General features: G+C 46.2%; 1 protein-coding gene across 1 annotated transcript; it reads left to right on the forward strand.

Moving 5' to 3' along the window:
- The first annotated feature begins 106 nt into the window (after nt 1-106).
- DESI1 (desumoylating isopeptidase 1) lies at nt 107-26357 on the forward strand. Its single transcript, XM_064283446.1, has 6 exons — nt 107-409; nt 17521-17542; nt 18693-18762; nt 20976-21085; nt 21932-22054; nt 23785-26357. The coding sequence occupies exons 1-6, from the start codon at nt 322-324 to the stop codon at nt 23876-23878; spliced, it is 507 nt and encodes a 168-aa protein (XP_064139516.1). The 5' UTR covers nt 107-321; the 3' UTR covers nt 23879-26357.
- Nucleotides 26358-27512: the final 1155 nt, after the last annotated feature.

Raw genomic sequence — 27512 nt, forward strand, 5'->3', positions numbered from 1 at the left:
GCCCCCGCCCGCGAAGCCCCGCCCCCTGTCCGGCAGGACGGTGTGCACATGCGCGTGAGTGCGTCCCCGCCCCCTCCCCCTCTTCCGCGCAGACCCTCCCGGTCCCGGCTCTGTCACCTCACAGTTGTCGTTGCCGGTGGCGGGTGCGGGGGCGCGACCAGCGCAGGGCCGCCTTTCCCCCGCCCCTCAGGCCCTGTCCGGGCCCGCTCCCCCCGCTCCCCCCTCTCCCTCCGCTCCCCACCCCGTCGGGTACGGGAAGGTCGGTCCGAGCCGCTGCCGGGTGCCAAAGGGACGTCGTGGCCGCCGCCGCCACGGGTCCCGATGGAGCCGCCGAATCTCTATCCGGTGAAGCTCTACGTGTACGACCTGTCTAAGGGCCTGGCCCGGCGGCTCAGCCCCATCATGCTGGGTGAGGGGGCTGGGGGCGGGCGGGAAGCAGGGCTGGAGCCGGGCGAGGGGGTGCCGGGCCAAGGGGCGAGGCCTCGACCCCGGCTCGGGGGGGCACGCCGGGCCCCGAGGACCCTCCGCCGCCCAAAAATGGAGGAAAAGCCTGAACGGAAAAGGGACGGGCCCAGGGTTTGGGTCCCCTGAGCCCCACTTCCCAGTCTGCACGTTTAAATCCAGGAAGAAGGGATGGAGGAGTCACGCCCTCTCCAAGCCGGGGCTCGGGCAGACACACTTCTGGAGCCCTTGTAGCTGGGGGTCGGGGTGGCGGAAGCCGGCGCCGGTCCCGGCGGGTTCCCGCTCTGTACCCCTCCTTCGTGGCGCCGCGTGGGGCGGGGGAGGATGCCGGCCGCGCGGTGCCCCTCGTGGTGACAGGGACAGTGCGGAGGAGATTCGCCGGTGGCCCTTGGAGAGCCTGTCCTCTGTTCCAAAAGGAAACTCCCTCTCTGCAGTCCCTGGGGTGGGCAAGAAGGGACCGCCGGAGCTGCACGGCCGTCCTCGCCCCAGGTAGAGGGAAAGTCAGGTCGCCAGGAGCCCCACCTCCAGAGTTCACCAAGTTCGGCCTCCCGGGGTGCCTTCTCCCAACAGTTTCTAAGCTAATTGCTTTGTCCCAGACAGTAAGAAAGCAATTCCAGGGGGAGGGTTGGATGCCATTGTGTCAGGAGGATTAATAAAGGGAAATATTTCGGCTGTGCTATTAAACTGCTTAACTGCCAAGAGAGAAAACCAGCTCTAGTTCAGTGTAGATCAAATGCCATTACAACCCAAATACCTAAATGTCTTGTGTAACATAGGAATTGTCAGGTGTGTGATTTCAGATGATGTTAGGTGGGACTAGATTCCAAGAGTTGAAAATGAAACACCTTTGGCAACACCCATCTGAATGGCCAGTTTTTCCTGGTTTCTAAGGAGACGTTGGAAAATGTTCTTCTTAGTGAGACAAGGGGTCAAAGAGGTCAAATAAGCAAGTCAAATATGAGGGCATCTTTTCAGTGTCCTGAGTTTCTAATGTGTCATCTTGAGTTGAACGTAAATCTCTTAACCCTGATCCAGTGAATAGTTCCTATATTTGGCATCACATCAGAATTACCTAAAATGCTTGTTAAAAATACAAGTGCCTCCATTTCCAACGTATATGGTTAAGTGAGAAAAATCGAGGTTAGAACAGTTCTTTAACTATGCAAGTGTGTGCTTAAAGCAAAGATACATACGCATTTGCTTAAGTAGTTATCTGGAAGAATACACACAAAATTGTTAACAGTGGTAACTTATGAAAAGGGGAAGTTGATACCTCAGGGACAGCAGTGGAAGTGGAAATTTGCTGTAAACTTTTTCATGCCTTTTGAGTTGTGTACTACTTGTGTATATTACCTATTCAAAATAAGCAAACTTTAAAGTATATGGATTTAAATATATATTTTTTTAATATATGTATTCCAGGGCATCGCTTCACAAATGCTAAATCAAAGTCCCCTACAGTATGATCCAAAAATCTGTATTTTTAATAAGCTCCTCAGATAACTGTCATGTCACCAGCCCATTATTCGACAGAAGTTTGGGCCTAGATTGATGGTGGCTAAAATGAGTAAGGCAGATGTGAAAGGAAAAACTACAAAGTCACTGTTTGAGGAAGGTGTTAATCATTAATAGATTACATCAGTTGAGTTGTAACTAAACTTCTGGAAACAGAGCTATTTGGTTTGATCATGGTTTGGTCACAGTGAAGAGGCATTTCTAGACCCATAAGAAAGTAAAAACCACCCCCTTTATACTGGGTATTAATGCTTACATAAATAACTCACACCTATAATGTGAGGAAGTGATGAAATTAAGCAATACAGTTCTGGCATAATGCAAGAGTTATTGTTGTAGGCTGAAGGAGGCCTTAGAGGTCATGACTTTGTTCAACAGACATTCGTTGAGTGCCTGCTATGTGCTAGTCAATGTGCTAAGTTCAACTGAGGATGCCATAAAGAGCAGAGACATGTTCTTTGCCATCATGGAGCTATCTAGTAAAGGAGACATTAGAAAAAAACAAAGAAGCAAATAAAATAATTACAAACTGTGCAAAGTGCCGGACTGTGCAGGAAGCACACCAGGCACTGAGGTAGGAGTGAGACCTACTTTAAGGAGAGACCTACTTTAAATAAGGTAGTATGAATAGTGACTTCAGCTGGGAGTTTAAGGATGAGGAAGTAGCAACAAGGGGAATGGGAAAAACAGAGGGATTAACCCGCAAAGGCCCTGAGGCAGGAAAGAGCCTGACCCTGTCCTGGAACAGAAAGAAGTCCCTTATGGAGTCTAGTGGGTGAAGGGAACGGGGCCATAACTGGAAGTGGAGTGATAGCCCTGCACCACCCCCGCCTCCCTTTTTTTTCTTTTTTAATTGTGAAATCCTAGAAAGCCTCAGCCAAAAATAGGAACTTCACCAATTTGGCACACCTGATCACAATGGTATTTCTGAGGACATCACCTTGCCTGTAAATCTGATTTTCTCTATCGCTTTTATCCCATATTGCTTTATGCATTTCACAAAAGTAATGTCTTGAAGATGTGAAGAAAGGGTTAGCGAAGCTAACAGTCATACTTTCTAATAGTCGTAAGTCCTCAACTTACGGAAAACGGAGCATTCCCTTTCTACACCCCGCACAGACACCGCTAACCTTAAAGTTGGGCGTGTCCCAGTTCTGTGAGTAGCTGTATATTGATCTCTCATTCCTAAATGTATTTGAATCTTTAAAAAATCAATTTCTTTCTTGATGTTTGCAATGAATTCTACAAGTATATTAATAGCTATAAAAAAAATTTTTTTTTTTTTTTTTAGCTAGCTAGCTTACCATGTGCCATGCCCCCTCCCTTTTTTTTTTTAGTGTTTTACATGGGTTATAATTCTCACCACAACTCTGTGAGATAAGTCCTATTATCACCTCCATTTTTCAGTTGAGGAACTTGAGACCTGGGAGTTAAGAATTTGCCCCAGATCACGGAGCTGGGAAGTGGCAGGGCCAGGTTATGAATACCAGCAGTCTGGCTTTCAGAGCTCATGTTCTCCGTCATTTTGCTACACCATCTCTCTTGTGTACTGTATTCTCTTTTAATTGATGTAATATAGGTACCTTATTCAAGTTTATAAAGGCATCCTGAGCCAAGTGCTTCAAGTTTGGATGAGAAGAAAAATCTGGATTCAATGTGTATGTGCCGTTCCTAATCTTACAGATTTATGATCATCCCTCTTAGCCTTCGTTTTTCCAAACTAAAGAAATCTTGTCTTTTTATGTGACCTCATTAGCTGGGCCACACTCATTAGCATTTAGTGTGACTCTCATTCCCCAGTGTGTCAGTTCCCTGTTATAAGACCTCCTCTTGCTCCGTTACAGTTCACGGTTGGACTACGTAACACCCAGTGTAATTCCCCTGCCCCCCGAAACCACGTAGATGCCACAGTTTTACCCTGGCCAGGTTTCAGTCTCTCAGGATTGCCTCCCGTGAAGGCATTCCTTTTCCACAGTCCTTCACTTGCCATGAAATTAGTCCCAGAATTATCCGTGGTGTTCTAATTGAGCAGACAGCCTGATTACACCTTTTTTTTTTTTCCATAGTCACCATTTGCTAACATAATTAGCTATTATAATTGTCCTCCAGTTCCTCCTTTTAATAATTTTGGCTGCTCTTTAAATTTCTTGACCTCTTTCTGTGCTAAAGTACCTACAGATAAATACAGTTTTCTGTTTCTAAAAATTGTGGTAAGAGGTACTTCGTATTTGTTGACTATTTTCTGGTTTGAAGTATTGTATGCACACATGTATCCCAAGCTTACTTTTTTTTTTTACAAGCCTATCTCAAAATTGTTCCAAGGTGTAAAGACTGACTTGGGAAAAATAGAGTATATATTTCTTGGCAGAATGCAAGCTCATGAGTATTTGAGATTTTACTCTATGATCAGTTCTTTGCTTCATTTCGTAATTATTGTTGCTAGGTGCCATCAAGTTGATTTTGATTCATAGCGACCCCGTGTGACAGAGTAGAACTGCCTCACGGTGTTTTCTAGGCTCTAATCTTTATGGTATGTACTACAGGGCTCCTTCATCCTGTAGTACAAATAGTAAAGCAATAAAATACATGGACTCTGTCCTCCAGGAGTTCATTTATCTAAAAATAATGTATATGCACAGGTAGCATTAGGTAACAGTATAGAAGAGATTATGATTAGATGCCAAACTGAGGGAGTGGGCAGTGACTGTTTGAGGCCTAGAAAGACAGGAGAGGCCAAGGGGGCTGGACGGGTCAGAAAAGGCTGCAGCAAGAACCACGAATTCCTGCAGGCAGAGACTGTTTCATTCCTCACTGTGTCTCCAGTGGCAGTACAGAACACTCATTCAATAAACATTGAGTGCTTAAGTGCTCAGCTGGTAACCCAAAGGTCAGTGGTTTGAACCCACCGGCCGCTCCACGGGAGAAAGATGTGGCAGTCTGTTTCCCTAAAGATTACAGCCTTGGAAACCCTATGGGCCGGTTCTACTCTGTTTTATAGAGTCACTATGAGTCAGAATCAACTTGATGGCGTTGGGCTTAGTTTTTTGGTTTATAGGAATGATCAAGCCTTGAAGATTAAGACTTTATTTGAATCTGAGGGTTTTTCTTCATTGTTTTTGCGCCATCTGTTGCGCTTTTGTTTGAAATTTGTATTGTTCATTGTGTGAACATTTTATATCCATCAAGCAATTTCTTTATAGCAAAATGAAAACTAATGTGGCTTACAAAGCCATTCATGATTCTGGTCCTTCTTACCTCTCCGACCTCCCCTGCCTCCACCTCCTGCTTGACACACTAGACGCCAGCCTTTCTCAGCAGGTTCGACAGGACAATTATGCTCTGTGGACGATGTTTCAAGTGACTTATTTTCTCACTTCTCCCAATGGTGGTATCTCCTAGTACCATCCTAGAGTGTAGGAGAGAAGTGAATTCATATATGCAATGGATACCTTAGGACCTTAGGGCTTAATCTTGCAGAATCCCTGCTCTACACCCTCAGGGGACTGAACAACTCCCCAGGATTATTTTTTCCTCCAGGCTTTTTGCAGGCTGTGCCCCTCCCCCAGGAATACTTTCTCTCCCATCTCTTGGCCTGGCTAACTTGTACTCATCATTGAGGTCTCAACTAAAATGTCACTTCCTCCAGGCAACTTTCCCTGGCCCCTACCCTCCCACCACAAATTCCGTTTATGCTCCCTGTTATGTGCAATTATTTTATAATTGTTAGTCCTCTCATCCTTGTCCCCATCCCTCCCCCCAGCTAAACTGGAAGTCCCGTGGAGGTAAGAATGCTGAATTGTATCCCCGGGGTCTGGCACCATGCTTGGCATTCCGTAAACGCTAGCTGGGTGAAGGTTAGGCGTTGCCCACCTACCTGAAAGCATTGCTACAAGGCCTGACTGATAAAACGAGCCGCGGTTAATATGGACCCCTCTCCACACTGAGGAAAAGGACGAACTCACAAGTCGATGATTTTTATGCTGGGAAGGAATCCTGCACAGGCTCTAAGGAATCCCAGCGCTGAGTGTTAGGTGTGTAGCTTTAGGCCCACCTCTGTTTGAAGATTAAAGATACCGTCTGTTGTGAGCAGCAGTTTCACATTTTGATTTCATGACAACCTTTCTCTGCCCAAGGAGAGGGCCAAGCCCTTCACCAATAGGCATATTTTACAGTATTGACTACAGAGGCCCACTTAGGTTATACAAATGTTTCCTTTTACCTTTCCCCATCTAGATTGAATGTTTATCCAGTGGGCCCAGGGAAGAAGAAGCTGGTTAAAGTTAGCCCTGAATTCCTCTCACATTACTGAAAATTTGGCAAATGACAGAGTCAACCAGCAGTCTCCAGTTAAAAGCACCTTCTCTCGCAGAGGGCAGGAATCTGTGAGGCGAGCTGGGTCTACGTTCTATTTACACCGATGAGTTAATGTATTTCCCTGCCACCTGGGACAAAGTACTGCCTGCACAGGGGCTCCTACCCCTGGAGCCCCCTCACCATCATCCGCTTTGTGCTTACTAATAGATGTTTATTTAGCACCAACGGTGTACCAGGTGTTGCTCTTAAGCATGTACCGTGACCAGCATGTATGTCTATATGTACAAACTCCATCCGTCGTAATTAGCGAGGAGGGGAATAGAGTGTTCTCTCCCTGGCTTTATATTATCGCTTTACTCTTACAGTCAGAGGGAGGCTGCCTCGTGCAGACCACCCTCTACATTCTTTGTTATCCATGATGAGAAGCAGAACCGACGTCCATGTCTTCCATTTGTTTTCCGTACACATAATTCACAGGCTTCAAAATGAATGCACTGGCTTTGTCGACAAGCTTGGAGACGTGCGGCCATCTGACCCATCTGCTCTCCAGCTTGCTGAATAAATCCTAGTGGGAAAATAATCTTCTGTACTGTGCTTATGTCACATTGAGCCTAATTCACGTCCCGAAATGGCCTTGTGCCCTAATTCAATCTTAGACCACTGCCCCCAACTCACCGACTCCCACCCCAGTCTAGCCAAAAAAAAATTTAAACCAACTCAGTCCCCTCTTTCTACTGCCTGTCACCCTGTCAAGGGGGCCATGGCCCTCACCCTGTGCCTTCCAGAGTAGGTCACAGAGCAGCTGCCCTGACATGTCTACCCAAACTTCTCCAACACGTTCATCTTCCTGTCTTGCTTTGTCTTGTTTTTATGCTGAATAAACCATGCATCCTCATTTCCCCACTTGTAAAATGACATTAATAAATACTTGCCCTGTCCTACCACTCACAGACGTCGTGAGAATAAGGATAACTACGAGCGCTTAAACCCTGGGGGTGTAGTGATTATAAGTGCTACGGCTGCTAACCAAGAGGTCGTCAGTTCAAATCCGCCGGGTGCTTCTTGGAAACTGTATGGGGCAGTTCTGCTCTGTCTTATAGGGTCGCTATGAGTCGGAATCGACTCGTTGGCAGTGGGTTTGGTTTGGTTTTTGGTATGAGCACTTTAAGAAAGGATGTAAATCCACTCAATCCATGTTAAATGTTGTTGGCACTAAATGTTTGATAAATGGATGAGTAAATGAAAGAATGAATAAATGAGAGAACTTTTTTTTTCTGTTGTCCCTGTCACCGCTGTAGGGATGAATGAGATCCTACGTGTGCCTTGATGGAACAGAATAGGGTGGAAGTGTCCGGCTTATAGGAAAACTTAGTGATTGATACAGACAATATAAAAAGGCTAAAATAGGGTTTATGTCCTGCAACTTTTGAGTTTTTTAGGTGTCAAATAGCTGGCAAGATGATCTCTTGAGGCCCCTTTCCAAAAAAAATGCATTATTTTAGTAGGGCAGGGTTTGAGCTGATATACCTGTACCTGCCAGCTGTCCTCTTGGGTCACTGAGCGTGGGCATCTGAGAGGACAGTAGTAGACCAGGCATACAGTATGCCAGGGTTGCAAAGTTATTTGAATAACAAGCCAAGCAGCCAAGATTGGGGTTAGGAACTTTGGCCTCAATAGCACTATGTGTCAGCCAGCTAAACAGAATAGTGCACCAGGTGCTGGAGTTACAGAGATGTATGAGAAACTGTCCTTGCCTTTGAGGCAGTGGTAGTCTAATGAGGGAGATAGATACAGAAATAGATAGGAGCCCTCATGGCGCAGTGCTTAAGCAGTGCTAGCTGAAAGGTCGGTGGTTCGGACCCACCAGCCATTCTGCAAGAGAAAGATGTGACAGTCTGCTTCCACAAAGATTTACAGCCTTGAAACCCTAAGGGACAGTTCTACTCTAAGGGTCACTACGAGTTGGAATCGACTCGATGGAAGTGGATTTTTGGTCAATAACAAGGTTCCCTGGATGGCACAAATGATGAAGTACTCAATTACAAGCCAAGAAAGGTTGATGATTTGAACCCATCCAGAGGCACCTTGGAAGACAGGCCTGGCAATCTGCTTCTGAAAAGTCACAGCCTTGAAAACTCCTTGGAGCAGTTCTACTCTGCACACACAAGGTCACCATGAGTTGAAATCTACTCAATAGCAGCTAACAACAACATAAGGGCAGCCATCAAACTTTCAAATTATAAAGCCTAAAAAAAAAAGATAACCTTTATTGGGTATGTATTATGTGCCAGGTACTACGTAGACACATTTTACGTGTTGCCTCTCTCATTCCTGTTTATGTTATGAGGTAGACACGATTAATATACAGAATCGGGAACTAAGGTTAAGCAGTATTGTCCAGTAAACCTTTCTTTGATAATAGAAGTGTTCTAGATGGGCACTGTCAATACGTAACCACTTGCCACATGTGGCTATTGAGCACTTGAAATGTGGCTACTACAACTGAGGAACTGAATTTTTTTTTTTTTAATTTTAATTTAAATAGCCACATGTGGTCAGTGGTTACTATATTGGACAGCTCTGGCTTAGACAAGTTCTCAGCCTCTGCGAGTTCCTGTATGTTCTGTCCTCCCATTACCTTAGCTCATCTCCTACTTCTCACCCCTCACTCACCGACAGTAGCCTCCTTACAGTCCTATAGATACACCTGGTGTGTGCCGCCTCAGCATGGCTCTCTCCCTTGCCTTTTCCAAGTCTCTGCTCAAATGTCACCTTCGCAGAGATGCCCACACTGATCACTCAAACTCCCAATACCCTTATTCTGCTCTTATTCTTTCTATATCCCTCATACTATACTGTATTAATTCACTGCTTTGTTATGTATATTTATTAACCATCTCCTTCCCCTACCCTATAAGTGCCACAAAGGAGATTCTTTTGTCTCTTTTGCTTACCGACGTATCTCTAGTGCCTAGAATTTTGATGTTGTTGTGTGCCATTGAGTTGCTTCCGACTTACAGCTACCCTATATGACAGAGTAGAACTGCCCCGTGGGGTTTCCTAGGCTGTGATCTTTACAGAAGCAGACCGTCAAGTTTTTTCTCCCATGGGCAGCTGGTGGGTTCGAACTGTCAACCTTCAGGTTAGCAGCCAAGTGCTTAACCTAGGGTCTAGAATAGTTCCTAGAATATAATAGTCACTCAATAAACATTAGTTCGCGAATTGAATTAATTGGATTCAGACCCAGCCTATCTACGCCAGCACCTCTGTTGTTATTCATTACACCACACTTCCTCTCTTATGAGTATCATGCTACTCCCGAAGTGAATGAGAGAGACTTCATTTGAAAGGAATACATCAGAGAAAGCCAGTATTATCCCTAATCTGTCCCGTTTCACTGCATCATTACAGGATTTCAAGGAAGTAGAGTGCTGCCATTTAGACAGCCAGCCGTTTTCTAAATGACAGTCCAGAAGAGCACATCGGCTCTATTTAAAATGCAATGTTAGTTACTGAACATTTTGATCAAAGATTCTATACAAAAATCCTGATCAAAGCAGAGAAATGCCAAACAGAATTTCAAATTCTTATAGAATCCAATCGCCAGTAACTATCAACGCATCCAGGTCGCATGTTTGATCAATTTCAGACCGCAGCAGCTGATAAAAATCTTCAGTTTCTTCATCTTCAGCCTCAGTGGTTGGCGCCTAAATTTGAATAATAGTCTTTTCAACTGGTCTTCGTTGTTGGTGTATAGATATTATCCTGTCACTGACAGCGTTATACTTCAGGACAGACCTTGAAATGTTCTTTTTGACAATGAATGCAACACCATTCCTGTTCATGTTGTCATTCTCGGCATAGTAGACTATATGATTGTCTGATTCAAAATGGCCAATACCAGCCCATTTCCGTTCACTCATGCCTAGGATATCGATGTTTATGCATTCTATTTCATTTTTGATGATTTCCAATTTTCCTAGATTCATACATCGTTCTCATTATTAATGGATACTTGCAGCTGTTTCTTCTCATTTTGAGTCGTGCCACATCAGCAAATGAAGGCCCCGAAAGCTTTACTCCATCCATGCCATTAAGGTCAACTCTACTTTGAGGAGGCAGCTCTTCCCCAGTCATCTTTTGAGTGCCTTCCAACCTGGGAGGCTCATCTTCTGGCACTATATCAGACAGTGTTCCGCTGCTATTCATAAGGTTTTCACTGGCGGATTCTTTTCAGAAGTAGACTGCCGGGTCCTTCTTCCTAGTCTGTCTTAGTCTGGAAGCTCAGCTTAAACCTGTCCGCCATGGGTGACCCTGCTGGTATCTGATTACCTGTGGCCTAGCTTCCAGCATCACAGCAATATGCAAACCCCCACAGTACGACAAACTGACAGACACATGGATAGTTGGAAAATATGGCCTTCATGATAGAAACAATGCTGGAGATCAAATAATTAGAATTTTGTAAGACCAACGACTTCTTCATTGCAAATACCTTTTTTCACCAACATAAACGGCTCTATATACATGAACCTCACCAGATGGAATGCAAAGGAATCAAATCGACTACATCTGTGGAAAGAGGCAATGGAAAAGATCAATATCATCGGTCAGAACAAGGCCAAGGGCCAACTGTGGAACAGACCATCAATTGCTCATATGCAAGTTCAAACCGAAGCTGAAGAAAATCAGCAAGTTCACGAGAGCCAAAGTACAACCTTGAGTATATCCCACCTGAATTTAGAGATCATCTCAAGAACAGATTTCATGCATTGAACACTAATGACCAAAGACAAGACGAGTTGTGAAATGACATCAAAGAAACAATACGTGAAGAAAGCAATAGGTCATTGAAAAGACAGGAAAGAAAAGACCAAGGTGGATGTCAGAAGAGACTCTGAAACTTGCTCTCGAACGTTGAGCAGCTAAAGCAAAAGGAAGAAATGATGAAGTAAAAGAATTGAACAGAAGATTTCAAAGGGCGGCTTGAGAAGACAAACTGAAGTATTATAATGTCATTTGCAAAGAGCTGGCTATAGAAAACCAAAAGGGAAGAATACACTCGGCATTTCTCAAACTGAAAGAGCTGAAGAAAGAATTCAAGCCTGGAATTGCAGTAGTGAAGGTTTCTATGGGGAAAATACTAAACGACACAGGAAGCATCAAAAGAAGTTGGAAGGAATACACAGAGTTATTGTACCAAAAAGAGTTAGTCGACGTTCAGCCATTTCAAGAGGTAGCATATGATCCTGAACCGATGGTACTGAAGGAAGAAGTCCAAGCTGCTCTGAAGGCATTGGTAAAAAACAAGCCTCCAGGAATTGGCAGAATATCAATTGAGATGTTTCAATAAATGGATGCAGCACTGGAAGTGCTCACTCATCTATGCCAAGAAATATGGAAGACACCTTCCTGACCAACTGACTGGAAGAGATCCATGTTTATTCCTATTCCCAAGAAAGGTGATCCAACCAAACGCAGAAATTGTAGAACAATATCATTAATATCACACACAAGCAAAATTTTGTTGAAGATCATTCAAAAACGGCTGCAGCAGTATATCGACAGGGTACTGCCATAAATTCAGGCTGGATTCAGAAGAGGATGTGGAACCAGGGATATGATTGCTGATGTCAGATGGATCCTGACTGAAACCAGAGAATATCAGAAGGATGTTTACCCGTGTTTTATTGACTATACAGAGGCATTCGACGGTGTGGATCCTAACAAATTATGGGTAACATTGCAAAGAATGGGAATTCCCGAACACTTAATTGTGCTCATGAGGAGCCTGTACATAGACCAAGAGGCAGTTGTTCAGACAGAACAAGGGGATACTGAGTGGTTTAAAGCCAGGAAAGGTGTGTGTCAGGGTTGTATCCTTTCACCATACCTATTCAATCTGTATGCTGAACAAATAAACCGAAAAACTAGACTATGTGAAGAACGGGGCATCAGGATTGGAGGAAGACTCATTAACGACCTGCATTATGCAGTTGACACAACCTTGCTTACTGAAAGTGAAGAGGACTTGAAGCACTTGCTGATGAAGATCAGAGGTCAGAGCCTTCAGTATGGATTAGACCTCAAAGAAAAAAAAAAAAGCAAAACAAAAATCCTCACAACTAGACCAATAAGCCACATCATGATAAACAGAGAAAAGATTGAAGTTGTCAAGGATTTCATTTTACTTGGATCCACAATCAACACCCATGGAAGCAGCAGTCAAGAAATCAAAAGACACACTGTATTGGCCAAATCTGCTGCAAAACACCTTTTTATAGTCTTGAAAAGCAAAGATTCCACGTTGAAGACTAAGGTGCGCCTGACCCAAGCAATGGTATTTTCAATCGCATCGTATGCATGTGAAAGCTGGACAGTGAATAAGAAGACGGAAGAAGAATTGATGCCTTTGAATTGTGGTGTGGGTGAAACATATTGAATATACCAGGGACTGCCAAAAGAATGAACAAATCTGTCTTAGAAGAAGTACAACCAGAACGCTCCTTAGAAGCAAGGATGTCAAGACTGCCTCTTACATACTTTGGACATGTTGCCAGGAGGGATCAGTCCCTGGAGACGGACATCATGCTTGGTAAAGTACAGGGTCAGCGGAAAAGAGGAAGACCTTCAACAAGGTCGATTGACACAGTGGCTGCAACAATGAGCTCGAGCATAACAGCGATTGTAAGGATGGCGCAGAACCGGCCAGTGTTTCGTTCTGTTGTCCATAGGTTGTTATGAGTCAGAACTGACTCGACAGCACCTAACAACAACAACGACATGGAATCCAAAATTTCTGGACCTATGGAGGTTTGGTGGACCTCCCTCCCCGATAAACTATCGCCCCGAGATAATCTTTAAACCTTAAACCAAAAATATCCCTGAAGCCTTCTTAAAACTAAATAATAGTTTAACTAGTAAAGAATGCCTGATTTGGTCATTGCTCTTTTATCTGTCTGTATGGGATCAAACAACCTGTGTTATACAGATGACGCAACCTTGCTTGCTGAAAGTGAAGAGGACTTGAAGCACTTACTAATGAAGATCAAAGACCACAGCCTTCAGTATGGATTACACCTCAACATAAAGAAAACAAAAATCCTCACAACTGGACCAATGGGCAACATCATGATAAAAGGAGAAAAGTTTGAAGTTGTCAAGGATTTTATTTTACTTGGATCCACAATTAACAGCCAGGTAAGCAGCAGTCAAGAAGTCAAAAGACGCATTGCATTGGGCAAATCTGCTGCAAAGGACCTCTTTACAGTGTTGGAGAGCAAAGATGTCACCTTGAAGACTAAGGTGCGCCTGACCCAAGCCATGGTATTTTCAATCACATCATATGCATATGAAAGCTGGACAAAGAATAAGGAAGACAGAAGAAGAGTTGACACCTTTGAATTGTAGTGTTGGCGAAGAATATTGAATATACCATGGACTGCCAAAAGAATGAACAAATCTGTCTTAGAAGAAGTACAACCAGAATGCTCCTTAGAGGCAAGGATGGCGAGACTGTGTCTTACATACTTTGGACATGTTGTCAGGAGGGATCAGTCCCTGGAGAAGGACATCATGCTTGGCAAAGTACAGGGTCCGCGGAAAAGAGGAAGACACTCGTCGAGGTGTATTGACACAGTGGCTGCAACAGTGAGTTCAAGGATAACAACCATTGTAAGGATGGCCAGGACCGGGCAGTGTTTCATTCTGTTGTGCATAGGGTCCCTGAGAGTCGAACCGACTGGATGGCATCTAACAAAAACAGCAACAGCAACATGGGATCAAACTGATAACACTAACTGGAAAGATTAGAAAGGAAGCTTGGGGCAGTGAGTTTATGTTAATGGAGGAGTGACAACTCAGAGGAGGGGGAGAATGGTGGCACAACTCAAAGATGCAGTCAGTGTCACTGAATTGTACATGGAGAAACTTGAAATTTTGTTATGTGTCTTCTCAACAACAAAAGTAATAAAAAAAAAAATTTTTTTAAATGCAATGTTAAGTCTCCCCATTTTACACACAGTAAACAGAAGAGACTTAGTACGGTCACTTAGCGTCAGCTGGGAGAGCTGAGTCCAAGCCAGTTTATCCTTAGAGCCCAGTGGAAACCAGCATTTGGGGGTGCATGTCCTAAATGGGGAAAGAAACCCTGGTGGTATAGTAGGGAAGAGCTATGGCTGCTAACCAAATGTCGGCAGTTTGAATCCACCAGGCGCTCCTTGGAAACCCTATGCGGCAGTTCTACTCTGTCCTATAGGGTTGCTATGAGTCAGAATCGACTCGAAGGCAACGGGTTTTTTTGGGTCCTAAATGGATTACCACCCCGCTTTGGGATCCAGTCAGGTTCCCATCCCCCTCTGTGGAATGTCAGCTTGGTTTGGGTAAGTACAGAGCCCACCCCATGGTCTGTACGGGCCTACCCAAAAACCCTAGATGCAAATCCCTCTGTTCGTGTTCTCTCTCATCTTGTTGGCCAGAGCAGATCCCTCTGGGAAAAGCAGACTGGTCTCTGGAATGGGAGGAGAGAAAGAAGAGCTCTGCTCATTTCATTTTCCCTTCTCTTTTCAGTTCAGCACCAAGGGCAGAAAAGGTCTCTAAGTAAAAAGGATACAGGTTTCACATTAACGTGCTGGGTGCTGAAATCTGTTCTTAACTCTTACACCCACCTCCCTCAAATCTGAAGTAGAATTTATTTTATCTTTTGGAAGAATTTACTCCTTTGCCCCAACTAGCCGTTTTACCTAATAATAATAATAAAAAAAAATAGCTACTATTTACCAACTTTTATGCATGTCATACTGGGATGCTTTATATACGTTATCATTGCTGCTCACGACAACTCTGTATTGAAGAAACCGAAGCTCAAGGAGGTTAGGTAAACTGGCCCAAGATCTACCATAGCAAGTGGAAACCAAAATAACCTAGTGCTGTTGAGTCGATTTTGACTCTCATAGCGACCCTATAGGACGGAGTAGAACTGCCCCCATAGAGTTTCCAAGGAGTGCCTGGTGGATTCGAACTGCCAACCGTTTGGTTAGCAGCAGTAGCACTTAATCACTACGCCACCAGAGTTTCTGGCAAGTGGAAAAGCCACCTCTAATAACACCATGCTGAGCTATCAATATAGGAGTCCTAGGTGGTGCAAACAGCGAAGCGCTTGACTACTAACCAAAAGGTTGATGGTTCAAACTCACCCAGAGGCACCTTGGAAGAAAGTCCTGGCCGTCTGCTTCAAAAGGTCACAGTCTTGAAAATCTTATGGAGTGCAGTTGTACTCTATGGGGTTGCAGTGAGTCAGAATTGACACAGTAACAACTGGTTTGGTTTTTTGGTTTGAGCCATCAGTTTGAGTACTATAGAGGAGCCATGGTTTATTTTGTCTTTGCTAAAGAAGAAAATGAGGCTGATGTTATCAATTAAAAAAGCCTTCTTAAAGGGGCAAGGTATTTATTTGACCTTTCGTAATTTACCTGGGAAAGGAAATAACGGACCTCACACGCAAGGGAGAAGCACAAGCTTCCTTCCATGCAGTGCTTAGTTCCACCCTTTAGAAAGTCACAGGGCAAAACACAGAGAGCAACAGTGGCCAGTCAGCAAACAATCCATGTGGAATTATAAAACCAAAGGTAAATAGGTGATGTCTGATGTTCTCACATCGTTCACTGCCCTTCTGTTCATCCCTAGGCGTAAAACACAGAAACTAAACCCATTGCCGTCGAGTCAGTTCCAACTCAGCGACCCTACAGGACAGAGTAAAACTGGCTCATAGGGTTTCCAAGGGTATAATCTTTACAGAAGCAGACTGCAACAACTTTCTCCTGCAGAGCAGTTGGTGGGTTTTAACTGCCTACCTTTTGGTTAGCAGTCAAGTGCTTAACCACTGTGCCACCAAGACTCCTTCATCCCTAGTACTGTCATTTAATATTTCCCATGGACCATTGAGATGGCCTTCTCCCTCTAGTCTACTCTCTCAATTCTCTTCCCTCTGATTCATCTTCTGTACTGGGACTATTGTTATCTTCTCAAAATACGGACCTGATAGAGACCCTCTACTGTCTAACAACCTTCGGTTCCCCACCCCCCTCCCCGGCCCCACTCCCCGGCAGTGTCCCAGTATAGGACAGCCTTCAGTCCCAGTCCAAACTGCTTCTCGATAGCCTGCCAGCCAGTTTTCCTCTTCCCACAGTCACTGCATCATCTGATCTACCCTCAGGAGCTCAGTCTTCCTCAGCCCATACACCTGCACCTACTACGCCCTCTGCCAGAAACGTCCGCCGCACCCCTACTCCTCCACTGGCTGAACTGCCATTCAGGAAGGCAGCTCTTTATCGTGTACAGTACCTGATGTTATTTTGACTACTATTATAGAGCTTATCAACATTGTGTTTTAGTTAATTATCTATTTGGGTCTCTTTCCATTTGCCTTTGAGCGTTTCCTCACCTAGCAGAGTTTCTGGCACTTAGTAGGTACAGAATAAATGTGCACTAACTATTCAAGTGGACGGCATTTTCAGAGTTTTGCTTTGTCGTTCTCTGAACGATTTCACCTCACATATGCTCAGTGAAAAAAATGGGTATAGCTTTTCTATACTATTGTTTTACTATGGAAACCCTGGTGGCGTAGTGGTTAAGTACTATGACTGCTAACCAAAAGGTCGGCAGTTCAAATCCACCAGGGGCTCCTTGGAAACTCTATAGGGTAGTTCTACTCTGTCCTATAAGGTCACTATGAGTCACAATCAACTCGACGGGAATGTGTTTGGTTTTGGTTTTTTGGTTTTACTATAGTTTTACTGTAGATGAGACCTAGAGAAATGAAAATGGTAAAGTTGAATCAACCCCAAAAGAAAAAGAAGAGCAGGCACAAAGTTGGGGTACATCTATACCAGTGTGTTTACCCTGGGTTCTGATAAAGGACACTGATCACTTTTCAACTCACTTAGCACAACATCCCGTATCACTACCTAAGGGCTCTGATCTGTGGTGTGTATCTCACTCATGCCTTTGTTCGATGAGTTTTATAAGGCTCTTCACCACACTCATATCCTTGGGCACGTTATTCTCAGTGCAACGTGGTATTTGCTTACTGGCAGAGAGTTGTATTCCTAGAAAACCCTCCAAGAGGTATATAATGGGTTACTCTGGATTTGAGTGGTATTCTGAATTTAATCAGGCTGGGAGGCCAGTTAGTCCAGCCCAAAATGGCTAAATCTCTTCTTTTCTCCACAGGGAAACAGCTGGAAGGCATCTGGTAAGTTGGGTGGACTCCTTAAGTTGACTGGTTTGTGAGCAAAGCAGCACCCCATGCATTTCTTGTTCTAGTCTGACTTTCAACTTGACGTCTTGCTCTCCACGTCTTAAATCGTCAAGCCCTAAAGCGATAGTTCTCCTCCAGGGGCCAATTTGCCCCCCAGGGGAAATTTGGCAGTGTCTAGAGACATTTTTGTTGGGTGGGTAGAGACCAAGGTGTTGCTTAACATCCCACAATGCCCAGGACAGTCCCCTGCAACAAAGAACTATATAGCCCAAAATGTCAGTAGTGCCAATGTCGAGAAACCCTGCCCTGTCCACCCCTGACCAAGCTTTCTAAGCACAGAAGTCTTGAGGGCCCCACATTTCTATCTTAATACCAGCTCCTTCTTTGTCTGTCAGTACTAGACCCTCTCCTGTGAGACTCCAACGTGGTGACTGAGCTCTCAGTCCCATTTATTAAGAAACCCTAAGTCAGCAGGTATTCCATCTGGATTCCTAGAGCCTGCTGACTTTTGGGTTGACCAGAATGACCCTCTGCTTTGGTTGACTGGACCAAAGAAGTAATATGAGCACTTTAACTTGAAATAGATCCACACCTAACATCATCTGGTCTGTTCCACAGCATGGCCCAGGTTAACTGCTCACATCAGCTTTAGAATCCTAGAAACACATCTTGGTCTGCAGAGCTTTGTTTCAGTCACTAATGTGTCCATATCGGGGTGAATATCCAGGGACCCACCCCTGCTTACAGTCTACACCAGGGGTTCTCAATCAGGGGCAATTCTGCCCCCCGCCCCCCCAGGAGACACTTGACAACATGTGGAGACATTTTTGGATGTCACAACTGGAGGGGCAGGTGCTACTGGCATCTAGTGAGTAGAGGCCAGGCATGCTGTTGAACATTCTAGAATGCACAGGATAGCCCCCCACAACAGAATTTTCCAGCCCAAAAAGTCAGTAGTGCCGAGGTTGAAAAACTCTGATCTGTGGTATGTATCTTACTCGTGCCTTTGTTTGCTGTGCTGTATAAGGGTGTTTACTACAGTCATATCCTTGGGCAGAATTATTCTAGGTACAGCGTGGTATTTGCTTTTTTCCTGACCAGTTGTAAGTTTTCTGGCTCATTCTGTCCCTTCTCTGTGTGGCAGGCATACCTCCATAGTTGTACACAAGGATGAATTCTTCTTCGGCAGTGGCGGTATCTCCAGCTGTCCCCCGGTGAGTGCCCTCCCCCATACTCTGAGCAGCAGTCTCAGGTTCCTGGGGGGTTCCCGTAGACCAGGAACTCTGCTTCACTGTCTCGCTTCTGGCTCCTAGCCCTGCGTTTGGAGCCCTGTAGCATAGTTCCTCATAACGTTCTTAAGGCTCAGCTCAAAGAAACCTTCCGCAGGCCCCCAGCCAATTGTTCTCTGCCCCCACACACCTGTGGGGCCCTCTGCCTCATGCTGAGCACGTCTGAGTGAAATGGACTGTTTCTGCCACAGCAGGCCACTCTGTAAGCTCCTCGTGGGCTGGGCAGTGTCTTATATCCTCATCACCAGCGCAGCGACCGGCTCATAGTATGAACTCAGCCAGCGTTAAGCTGCATGATGCAGGCTCTGAGAGGTAAAATGGGTTGCCCCAAATTATACAGCCAGTAAGTGGCACCAGTACGAGAACTTAGGTTTCTCTAAAACCCATGCCCTTTTCCGAAAAAATTGTCAGAGCTATCCAAGGGCTGTCACACAAAGTGCGTGAGCAAAGACCCAGCAACCGTCCATTTGATGCTCACAGATGGGAAGTCATCCTAAAGCAAACGCTTCTTCAAGCCCAGTCGGCTCTACCTTGTAAACGAATCTTAAATCCATCTGTCTGTCCATCTGTTCCCACTTCACCAGAGCTTTGACCTTAATCCAGGCCGCCCTCACGACTTGCCTGGGCCACTGAACTAACCTCCGGGTCTCCTTGCAGCTCCTCTTCCTCAGCAGTCAGTCCTCTCCGCTCGGGAGGCCAGGTGACCTTTTCAAAGGAAAATCTGGTCATGGCACTCCTCCGCTTATTCCCATTGCTTTTGGAATAAAACCCAGAAAGTTCAGCATAGCCTTTAAGACCTTACCTGATCTAGTCTCTGTCTCCCTCTCTGGCCTCTTGTTGGGTTGTGCCCTCCCCCACCTCCAGCCCCTTCTCATTCTTCACACACACCTTGGACATTTAAACCTGTATCGGACATCAGCATACTTCACTTCTCCTCCACCTGGTTAATGTCTCCTCACCCTTCAGGTTTGAACTCAGTGTCACTGACCCCTCAGACTGGCTAGGTCCTCTATCACATATACTCATGGCATTCTCTGCTTTTAGCAAGACCCTTACTGCAACTTATAATTATACATTGGTTTATGGGATTTTTTTTTTTTATCTGCCTTCCCCACTAAACTGTAAGCTCCATGAGGGCAAAAATCTCATCTGTTTTGTCCACATCATACCCCCAGTTCCTAGCATAGGGCCTGCCACATAGTAAGTTCTTAATATATTTGATATATGAGTGAATGATGGGGTCAAATAGTGACCTCTTAATCTCTTCCAACTCTTGAGATAATTATTCTCTGACTATGATAAGTACCGATCCTGTTCACAGTGGTGTCCTTAGTCAAGCATATTATAGGTGGGCAATAACCATTTAAGTGTGATTAGTGATCTTTCCAGGGGCTCTGTTCAGGAACGTTCTTTATTCCTCAACCCCTTTCCAGTGATCCTGTTGGTTCCCCATTGGCTGGTTTCCCCAGTGGTGGCTGTCTGTTAACCCTATGGCTAAAGGTTTCTATTTTCCTTTAAAAAAAAAAAAATTAGGGGCCATTAACTCCCTTGCTTGGGAACCCCATTACCACCATTGGATTAGCCTCACAAATCAAAAGAGAACTGAATTATAGAAATATTTGCCAGCCTGCCAGATTTCTCTCAGTCCTTCACATTTTCCCATTGTCATAAGGGATATCAAGTGTGTGACAAAGAGAAATTGGCTGGATGGAGAGATGGCCTATTGAGTGTAAGCTATTTCTTGTTGTCCTGTTCTGCCCTCATGACCAGGCATGTTGGGGACAAAAGGAGACCAGATTCTGGGCTTCTTTTTATCAAGGGAATGTTTGGACAGTGTAAGGGATCAGTCCTTCAAGAGACTCAGCTTCCCTGGGCTCTGCCAGAAACAAGAAGCTCTGACTTCTTAGCCATGCTGCCAGCACGGGGCACATGGCACATGGCAATAGAAAGTCACCAGAATGCCCTAAGCCATTGTAGCCTCGATACAAACAGGAAATAATACACTTCATCTGCCCAGGATACTCAAAGTTAACAATGAAAATGGAACACAGCACGTTTGTGGTATTCCGCGAAAAGGCACGTTTAAAAATTCGATGGAAATAGTGACTTAATGACTTCCTTTGGGTTGGCTCTTTTAGGGAGGGACATTGCTTGGGCCCCCAGACTCTGTGGTTGATGTGGGGAGCACAGAAGTCACAGAAGAAATCTTTCTGGAGTACCTGTCTTCCCTGGGGGAGTCTCTGTTCCGGTGAGTGGAGCCAGGGGTGGTGGTCAGTTGTGTCTGTCTTCCCCATTAGATAAGTGACCCCCAGCGGGTGGCCACCATGTCATATTCCCGGGAGCACTCAGCACAAAGCCTGGCCCGGCATCTGCTGAATGGATATGAAGAGAAGGCAGCTCTCATGCCACGAAAAGAGCCCAGAGTCGCTCTGAGCAGATATTCCACCCCCGTCCGTCCGAGGAGGGGCTGTTTGTTCCTTCTGACTAAAACTGGCCACTGTTGTTCCAGCAAATGCTGTTCTCAACCTGTATTGGCCAAGTGCTTCATCAGGAAAATCAAAAGCAGGGTTCGTAGACGGGGCCGGGTGAAATACAAACCCTGGTGGCATAATGGTTAAGAGCTTGGCTGCTAACCAAAAGGGCGGCATTTTGAATCCAGCAGGCGCTCCTTGGAAACTCTATGGGGCAGTACTACTCTGTCCTAAAGGGTCACTATGAGTTGAAATCAACTCGATGGCAGTGAGTTTGGTTTGGTTTTTTAGTTTCTCTTAAAGAACCTTTAGTTGACTCCAAGGAGTTATGCTCTAACCCCAGAGCTCTGCTTTCGTGATTATAAAGATTCTCCTGAAACTGTATAAGAGCCACTCATTTTCATTTCATACATCCCTTAAAAATCTATTTGTAAAGGGCCAGATTGGCTGTATTTCTCTGACATCTCAAACCTAACAGTCCTTTTGGAGTATAAGAAAGAAGGGAAATCGCAATTCTCAAATGCAGCTGTGCTAACCATTCCATTACCAGGTTTGACTTACTCCATGTAGATGTTTGCTTGCTTGTTTATATCTGTTCTCCAAACCTTTCTCACAATGTGCAGAGGTGAGGCCTACAACCTCTTTGAACACAACTGTAACACCTTCAGCAACGAAGTGGCCCAGTTCCTGACCGGGCGGAAAATCCCTTCTTACATCACTGACCTTCCCTCTGAAGTTCTTTCCACGTAAGTGTGGCCTCTGTCTCTGTCCCTGGCTTGCCCAAACTCTAAGATGCCCACTAACAATCACTGCCCCTCCTCTGGCCCATATCTGCCCTCCCCTAATCTCAGCAGAAGCCACCCAAGCCAGGTAGAACCTGTCGGGGGGACAGTTGTTAACACACAAGGGCACCACTCTCTCCACTCACCAGTGCTTTCCTGTATTACCTTCACCCTCCCTGGAGCTGGACCAGGTCTACCCGGCCAAAGTATAACTGCAGAATTTAGAAACCCACCTGACACCAGCTCTAATCTTGTACAGGGTTCTGATATCTGTCTTTCCCACTGTGCGTGAGCATGGCACTTCCTGGAAGTGCCCAGTTTTAGATAGACGAGCTAAGAGTAGGTCAGAGACTGAGCAGGGGCTGGTTTTGTCACGGGTTGTTTGTTAGTCTTCTCCACGGCACCACGAGCTCCTTGAAGGAGCACGCAGTCAGCCCTCAGTGATGTTTTCTTCAAGAACATTCTGTAGCCCCCCCGCCGTGATGTGGTCCAAGCCTTGGAGGGCCTTGTGGGCCTTGCTCCAGGCAGTGTTCCCTGAAAGGACACACACACACTCGGAGCCATCCCCTCCTCCCTCCGTCTGCCATTTGTTGCATTCAGGCAGCCTAACCTCACTCCAGGACCACATCCATCTGCTGACCCTGACTTGGTTTCTCCTGACTAGGGCCCTGTCCAACAGGGATCCCAGCATGTTTGGCAGGCTCAGCAGGGTGGGGAAACAAGGCTGTGTGGTCTCAGGCTGGTAAGGAGCCCCAGTCTCCCAAGCCCCGCCCTGCCTTCCCAGCCCTTGGTGGGTGTACTAAAGCCCACAGCCTTCCTGAGGGATCTAGCTTACCCGGCCCTGAGCAAACTCAAGTAGCTGGAATGTTCTTGTGGGTATTACTTGATGGGTGGAGTTCTGGGTTTGTCTGAGTAAGAGTTGATAGTTCTTTGTTTCATCTCTTTATGCTTTGGAGTACTTCATTCCCTCTGAACTTGGGGATGCTTTTTAAAACTAGCAGTATCCACTGAAGAAAAAGGCAGCCAGTGACTGAGGTGTGGGTCACCTGATTTAAGGCCGCAGGAATCTTGGGAAGCCAGCAAACTCCAGTTTCTGCAGTGTGTTTTTAGTTAAGCACCTATGAAAGCAAAGCAGGGGCCCTTCAGAAAGTGGCATTAACATCTTCTGGCAACCTGGCATTTATGGTTTTTCCTGAAGATCCCCTGTACTCCCTGAAAGGCCTCAGTTCCTGAAAGGATCCAATTGGATGCCAGCCTCACTCTGATTTTCTGTTCTTTTTCATATCCTTTTTCTTCTGCATCGATCAAACTTTATTTTTATTTTCTCATGCCAAAAAAATGAGAGGTACAAGTACAGAAAGCACCGAAAGCTCTGGCTCCCTGTCTATAGCCAGCCTGTTCAGCCACAGCCTGAGGAGGAGCTAGAGGTGAAGGCTGTGAGACAGTAGCACCCACCGAGGAAGGGACTCCAAGGGGGAAAGAGCAAAACAGGCTGTTTCAGAGCTGTCCTCTAAGAAAGCTGATGTGTGAGGCAGGCGAGAAAAGTAAATGAAGTGATGGTGCCTTCTTCCCTGTGTGCCAGTGCCCATACTGCCAGCACCCGCCCCCCCACCCCCGACTCGACCTCTGGGGCTGAGCTGCCACCATCTGCATCTGAGAGCCCACCCTAGCTCCCTCCTCTGTCTCCTCTGCAGACCCTTTGGACAGGCACTGCGGCCCCTCCTGGACTCCATCCAGATCCAGCCTCCCGGAGGGAACGCCATCGGCAGACCCAACGGCCAGAGCTAACAGGACTGCATGGGACCGCCCTGCCTCGCCGGGGCTTTTCCTTTTTAAACAAAACAAACCCTACCAGATTTCTATTTTATAATTTTACATCAGAGCTAATAACCAGGGGACGGCTTTTTAAATTTCCCAGGGAAGGAGATCGTCAGGCCTCGTGTAGGGCAATGCTGCTAAGAAACAGAACAAAATGCCATCCCTTCTAATGGTATTATACTAATTTATTAAGGCTGTTTTGTCTGTGAGTTCACTTTTGACGCTGTTTCTTAAGCGTCCTCCACATGGAGAAAGGGAGGGGGTTTGCTTAAGCAGAAAGCAAGAGACAGTTTAGGGAGCCCCATCCTAGAACCTCTTTCCAGAAAACGCCCACACTCCACCCAAGTTGCCATCCCCCATGGGACCCAGGTGAGTTTGACAACACCCATGGCCCTGAAGCCATGGGTGATAAATGAACCAAAGGTTTTGGTGCACATGGGACCATTTTCAGGATGACTGACCCAATCTAAGTGAACTCCATAGCCACCTCTGTCACCTCCCCTCCCCACTCTTGGGAGACCAAGCAAGGGCACAGGGCTGGGGCAGCCAGAAGCTTCAGGAATAAGGGAGTGTGACAGCAAGTGTCAGGCCAGAGAAAACAGGATAAAGCCATTCATTCCTCCTCCCACCCAGACCGATTGCCAATCCTCCGACGACGTTGTTTTTAGAAAACCTGCCTTGCTACCTACAATGACGGGACGGGTTTCCTCCACTTAGCTGACCTATCAGACAGAGTGAATGATGGTCTGGACTGAGGGCAGGAGACCCAGGCCTTTGTCTGCAAATCATAATAGAGGTTATTTGCAGTCACTGTAACCACCCCGCTCAAACCAGTATGCAGTATTAGGCTGGGAACCGGTCTCCCTCGGTTCAGAGCAGATATAGGAGGTATGCCTGATGTAGGAAGACTAGTAATAATCAAGATGGCAAGGAAGTCCAGAGTTATTTCTGGTAGGGACTTTGACCTGATCCTAAATGTGTGGTTAAGACATACATTATTTCTGTTGTGATTCGTTAAGGAGGCCTGGTGGGGGCATGAGTGGGCCCCTTCCTAATGACCTCCTGCTAGGAGCTTATATAGCAGGGAGCAGTCTGGAGGGCTCTGATCTGGAGGCTTTTGGATTCCCTTCCTTCACGTGAGCCTCCCCGACATTCGTTTTTGGGGAAGTGAGCATAGAGAAGGAACTCTGAGCTTCCAAGTGCCCGAGTCTCAGCTCTGGCATCCTTGGCTCATGCCCTTCCTATCACAGTTCTGCACCACATCTCAGACTTTGTGTATGATGTTGCCCCCTCCTGGGGGTCTGGCCTGGAGCAGGTGCCTTTCCTCTCCCCAAAACTGCTGCTCCTCTCTGGCCCCACCCTCTCCCATCTCTGCTTTCCACCATGTAGTTGACGCCATCAGGGTCTCAGCTAGAGGAAAGATGTTTTTCTGCCTCAATGTTGACCTGTGACCTGGACAGGGGCATGTCCAGCTGTGGTGTCAGGTGACACTTTGAGACATTAAGGTTGGAGGCCAAACCAGTGAGCAGTTTAATTCTTCTCAAGACCCACTAGTTTGCCAGCGTGCATGGTTTAATGATACATTAAAGCAGAAACTAGCAGGGCTGTTGCTCAGTGTTGACTTGCTGGCAGAATTGGGCCCAAGGAGGGTGGGTTTCAGAGGCTGGATATCTCCCGGGGAGAGTAACAAGTGGGCCTAGGCCATTGCTCGGCTTCCCACCTGGGTTTCTGTCCTGTCAGTTGCTCCAGCTTGCCTTGCCCAGCCCTCTCTCTCTGTCTGGAGGGCACCAGGCATCACAAGCTCCTTTTCTTCCCACCCCCACCCACCTATGTCCAGGCTTACCAGGTTTTACTTCTCCCAGCAGTCACCTCCAGACCCAGGGCTATCCTGAGAAGTTTCCCTAAGTGGCTCCCCTGAGAGATTTTGAACCACTTGCTTCAGTGAACAGCCCCTTTGGTGCCCAACAGCCAGTTATGCCAATGCCTGTGCCCGAGGGTTTGTAGGGGAGATGTGGGGGGCAGTCAGCAGTCTTCCCAGAGCTCTGCAGGAAGGCAGGCTTTCCCCACGCCAGCCCCCTCCCCCGTCACTGGCTTTGGAAGCTCAGGCCCAGGCCAGGACCCCATCCTCATGTTTCTGTCTACCCCTGAGCCTCAGGAGCATGCTCTTTGTGATCAGCCAACTCCACGCGGGCGTGTGCAGGGAAGCAGAGTGGGAAATGAGTCTTACGTGTGACTGCGTCGCACAACGGAACCACCTCCATAGAGCTCCGTGGGTTTAACGGCGCAGGGAAGGAGGAGAGATGAGACTGTCCCCCTTCCAGAAGTTAAGCTTGTACCTTTGAAACTCCTTTATGCCCTTGAAGTCCAACTAATAATTGTATCTAGTATGGAGGTGTTTGCTGGTTTTCTTTGGTGTTTTTTCTAATGCAATAAACTCATTTCTGCCTGCTGCGTGTGTGTCCTGCTTTGAAGGGCTGGGGACGTGTTCACCATGAAGCAACCCTCAGCTCCTTCCTCATCTGTCTCCCTCTGAACTTAACTTTTCTGTGTCTGGATGTGTCTCCTTTGTTTGGTTGGAAGCCTTGTGGATAAGAAGTGACATAGTAAGGAAGAATGTATGACTTTCACTGTTTATAAAGACAGAGAAAGGGCCCAGAGAGAATACCACTTGCCCAAGATCACCTTCCAAGAGATAGTCAAGTAAGACCCAAAGCCTGGTCATCCGGCTCCCAACTTGTGAGATCTTTCTCCAGGGAATCTTGGTCTTCAACGGGGTGTCTGACCTTACCAATAAATGTTTACTTCTAGCTTCAACTTGGCTATAGGCTGGGTCTATCACCCCAAGGACCAGTCCCCACCTTACTACAATGACCTCATTGGACAAGTCTTGCTTAGTTGTTGACTAACAAGTGTTGGTGATGGGGAGAAGTGGGTGTTGGTCAGTGTGGATGGCGCCTCCGATGCCCTCCAGTACTACCAGTCGGGCCAGCTTGCCTGCAGGTGTCTGCAGATTCAGTAGGCCAACCATGAGGGAGTATCTTGCACAAGCCCGGCCTGTGCTTGGTACTTTCACTCACACAACAGACCTGAGATGTGGTATTGGTCCCACTTTATGGATGAGGAAACAGGTGCAGAGACTAAGTAACCAGGTGGGAAGTGGCTCCCGTTGAATCCAGGCTGCATTACCAGCACTCTGCGGAGACCTGCTAATTGAGGTACTACGTTTTTTCAATATACTAGCTTAAGAATAAACAAGACTACCACAGCCTCCACCAGACTGAGTCTGGCACAACTAGATGGGGCCCGGCTACCACCACCAACTGCTCTGATAGGGATCACAATACAGGGTCCCAAACAGAGCTGGAGGAAAATATAGGAAAAAATTCTAACTCACAAAAAAAGATGACTTACTGGTTTGACAGAAACTGGAGAAATCCCGAGAATATGGCCCCCTGACACCCTTTTAGCTCAAGTACTGAATTCACTGCTGAGGTTCACCCCTCAACCAAAGATTAGGCCCATAAAACAAAATGAGACTAAATGGGCACACCAGCCCAGGGACAAGGATGAGAAGGCAGGAAGGGACAGGAAAGCTGGTAACAGG

The sequence above is a fragment of the Loxodonta africana genome, chromosome 4, assembly GCF_030014295.1.
Source record: "Loxodonta africana isolate mLoxAfr1 chromosome 4, mLoxAfr1.hap2, whole genome shotgun sequence".
Lineage (NCBI taxonomy): Eukaryota > Metazoa > Chordata > Mammalia > Proboscidea > Elephantidae > Loxodonta > Loxodonta africana.

Coding starts and splice junctions, on each gene's coding strand:
- DESI1 (XM_064283446.1), top strand. CDS start 322: ATGGAGCCGCCGAATCTCTATCCGGTGAAGCTCTACGTGTACGACCTG. Junction 21,086..21,931: donor CTGGGGGAGTCTCTGTTCCG/GTGAGTGGAGCC, acceptor CACAATGTGCAG/AGGTGAGGCCTACAACCTCT. Junction 22,055..23,784: donor CCCTCTGAAGTTCTTTCCAC/GTAAGTGTGGCC, acceptor TCTCCTCTGCAG/ACCCTTTGGACAGGCACTGC.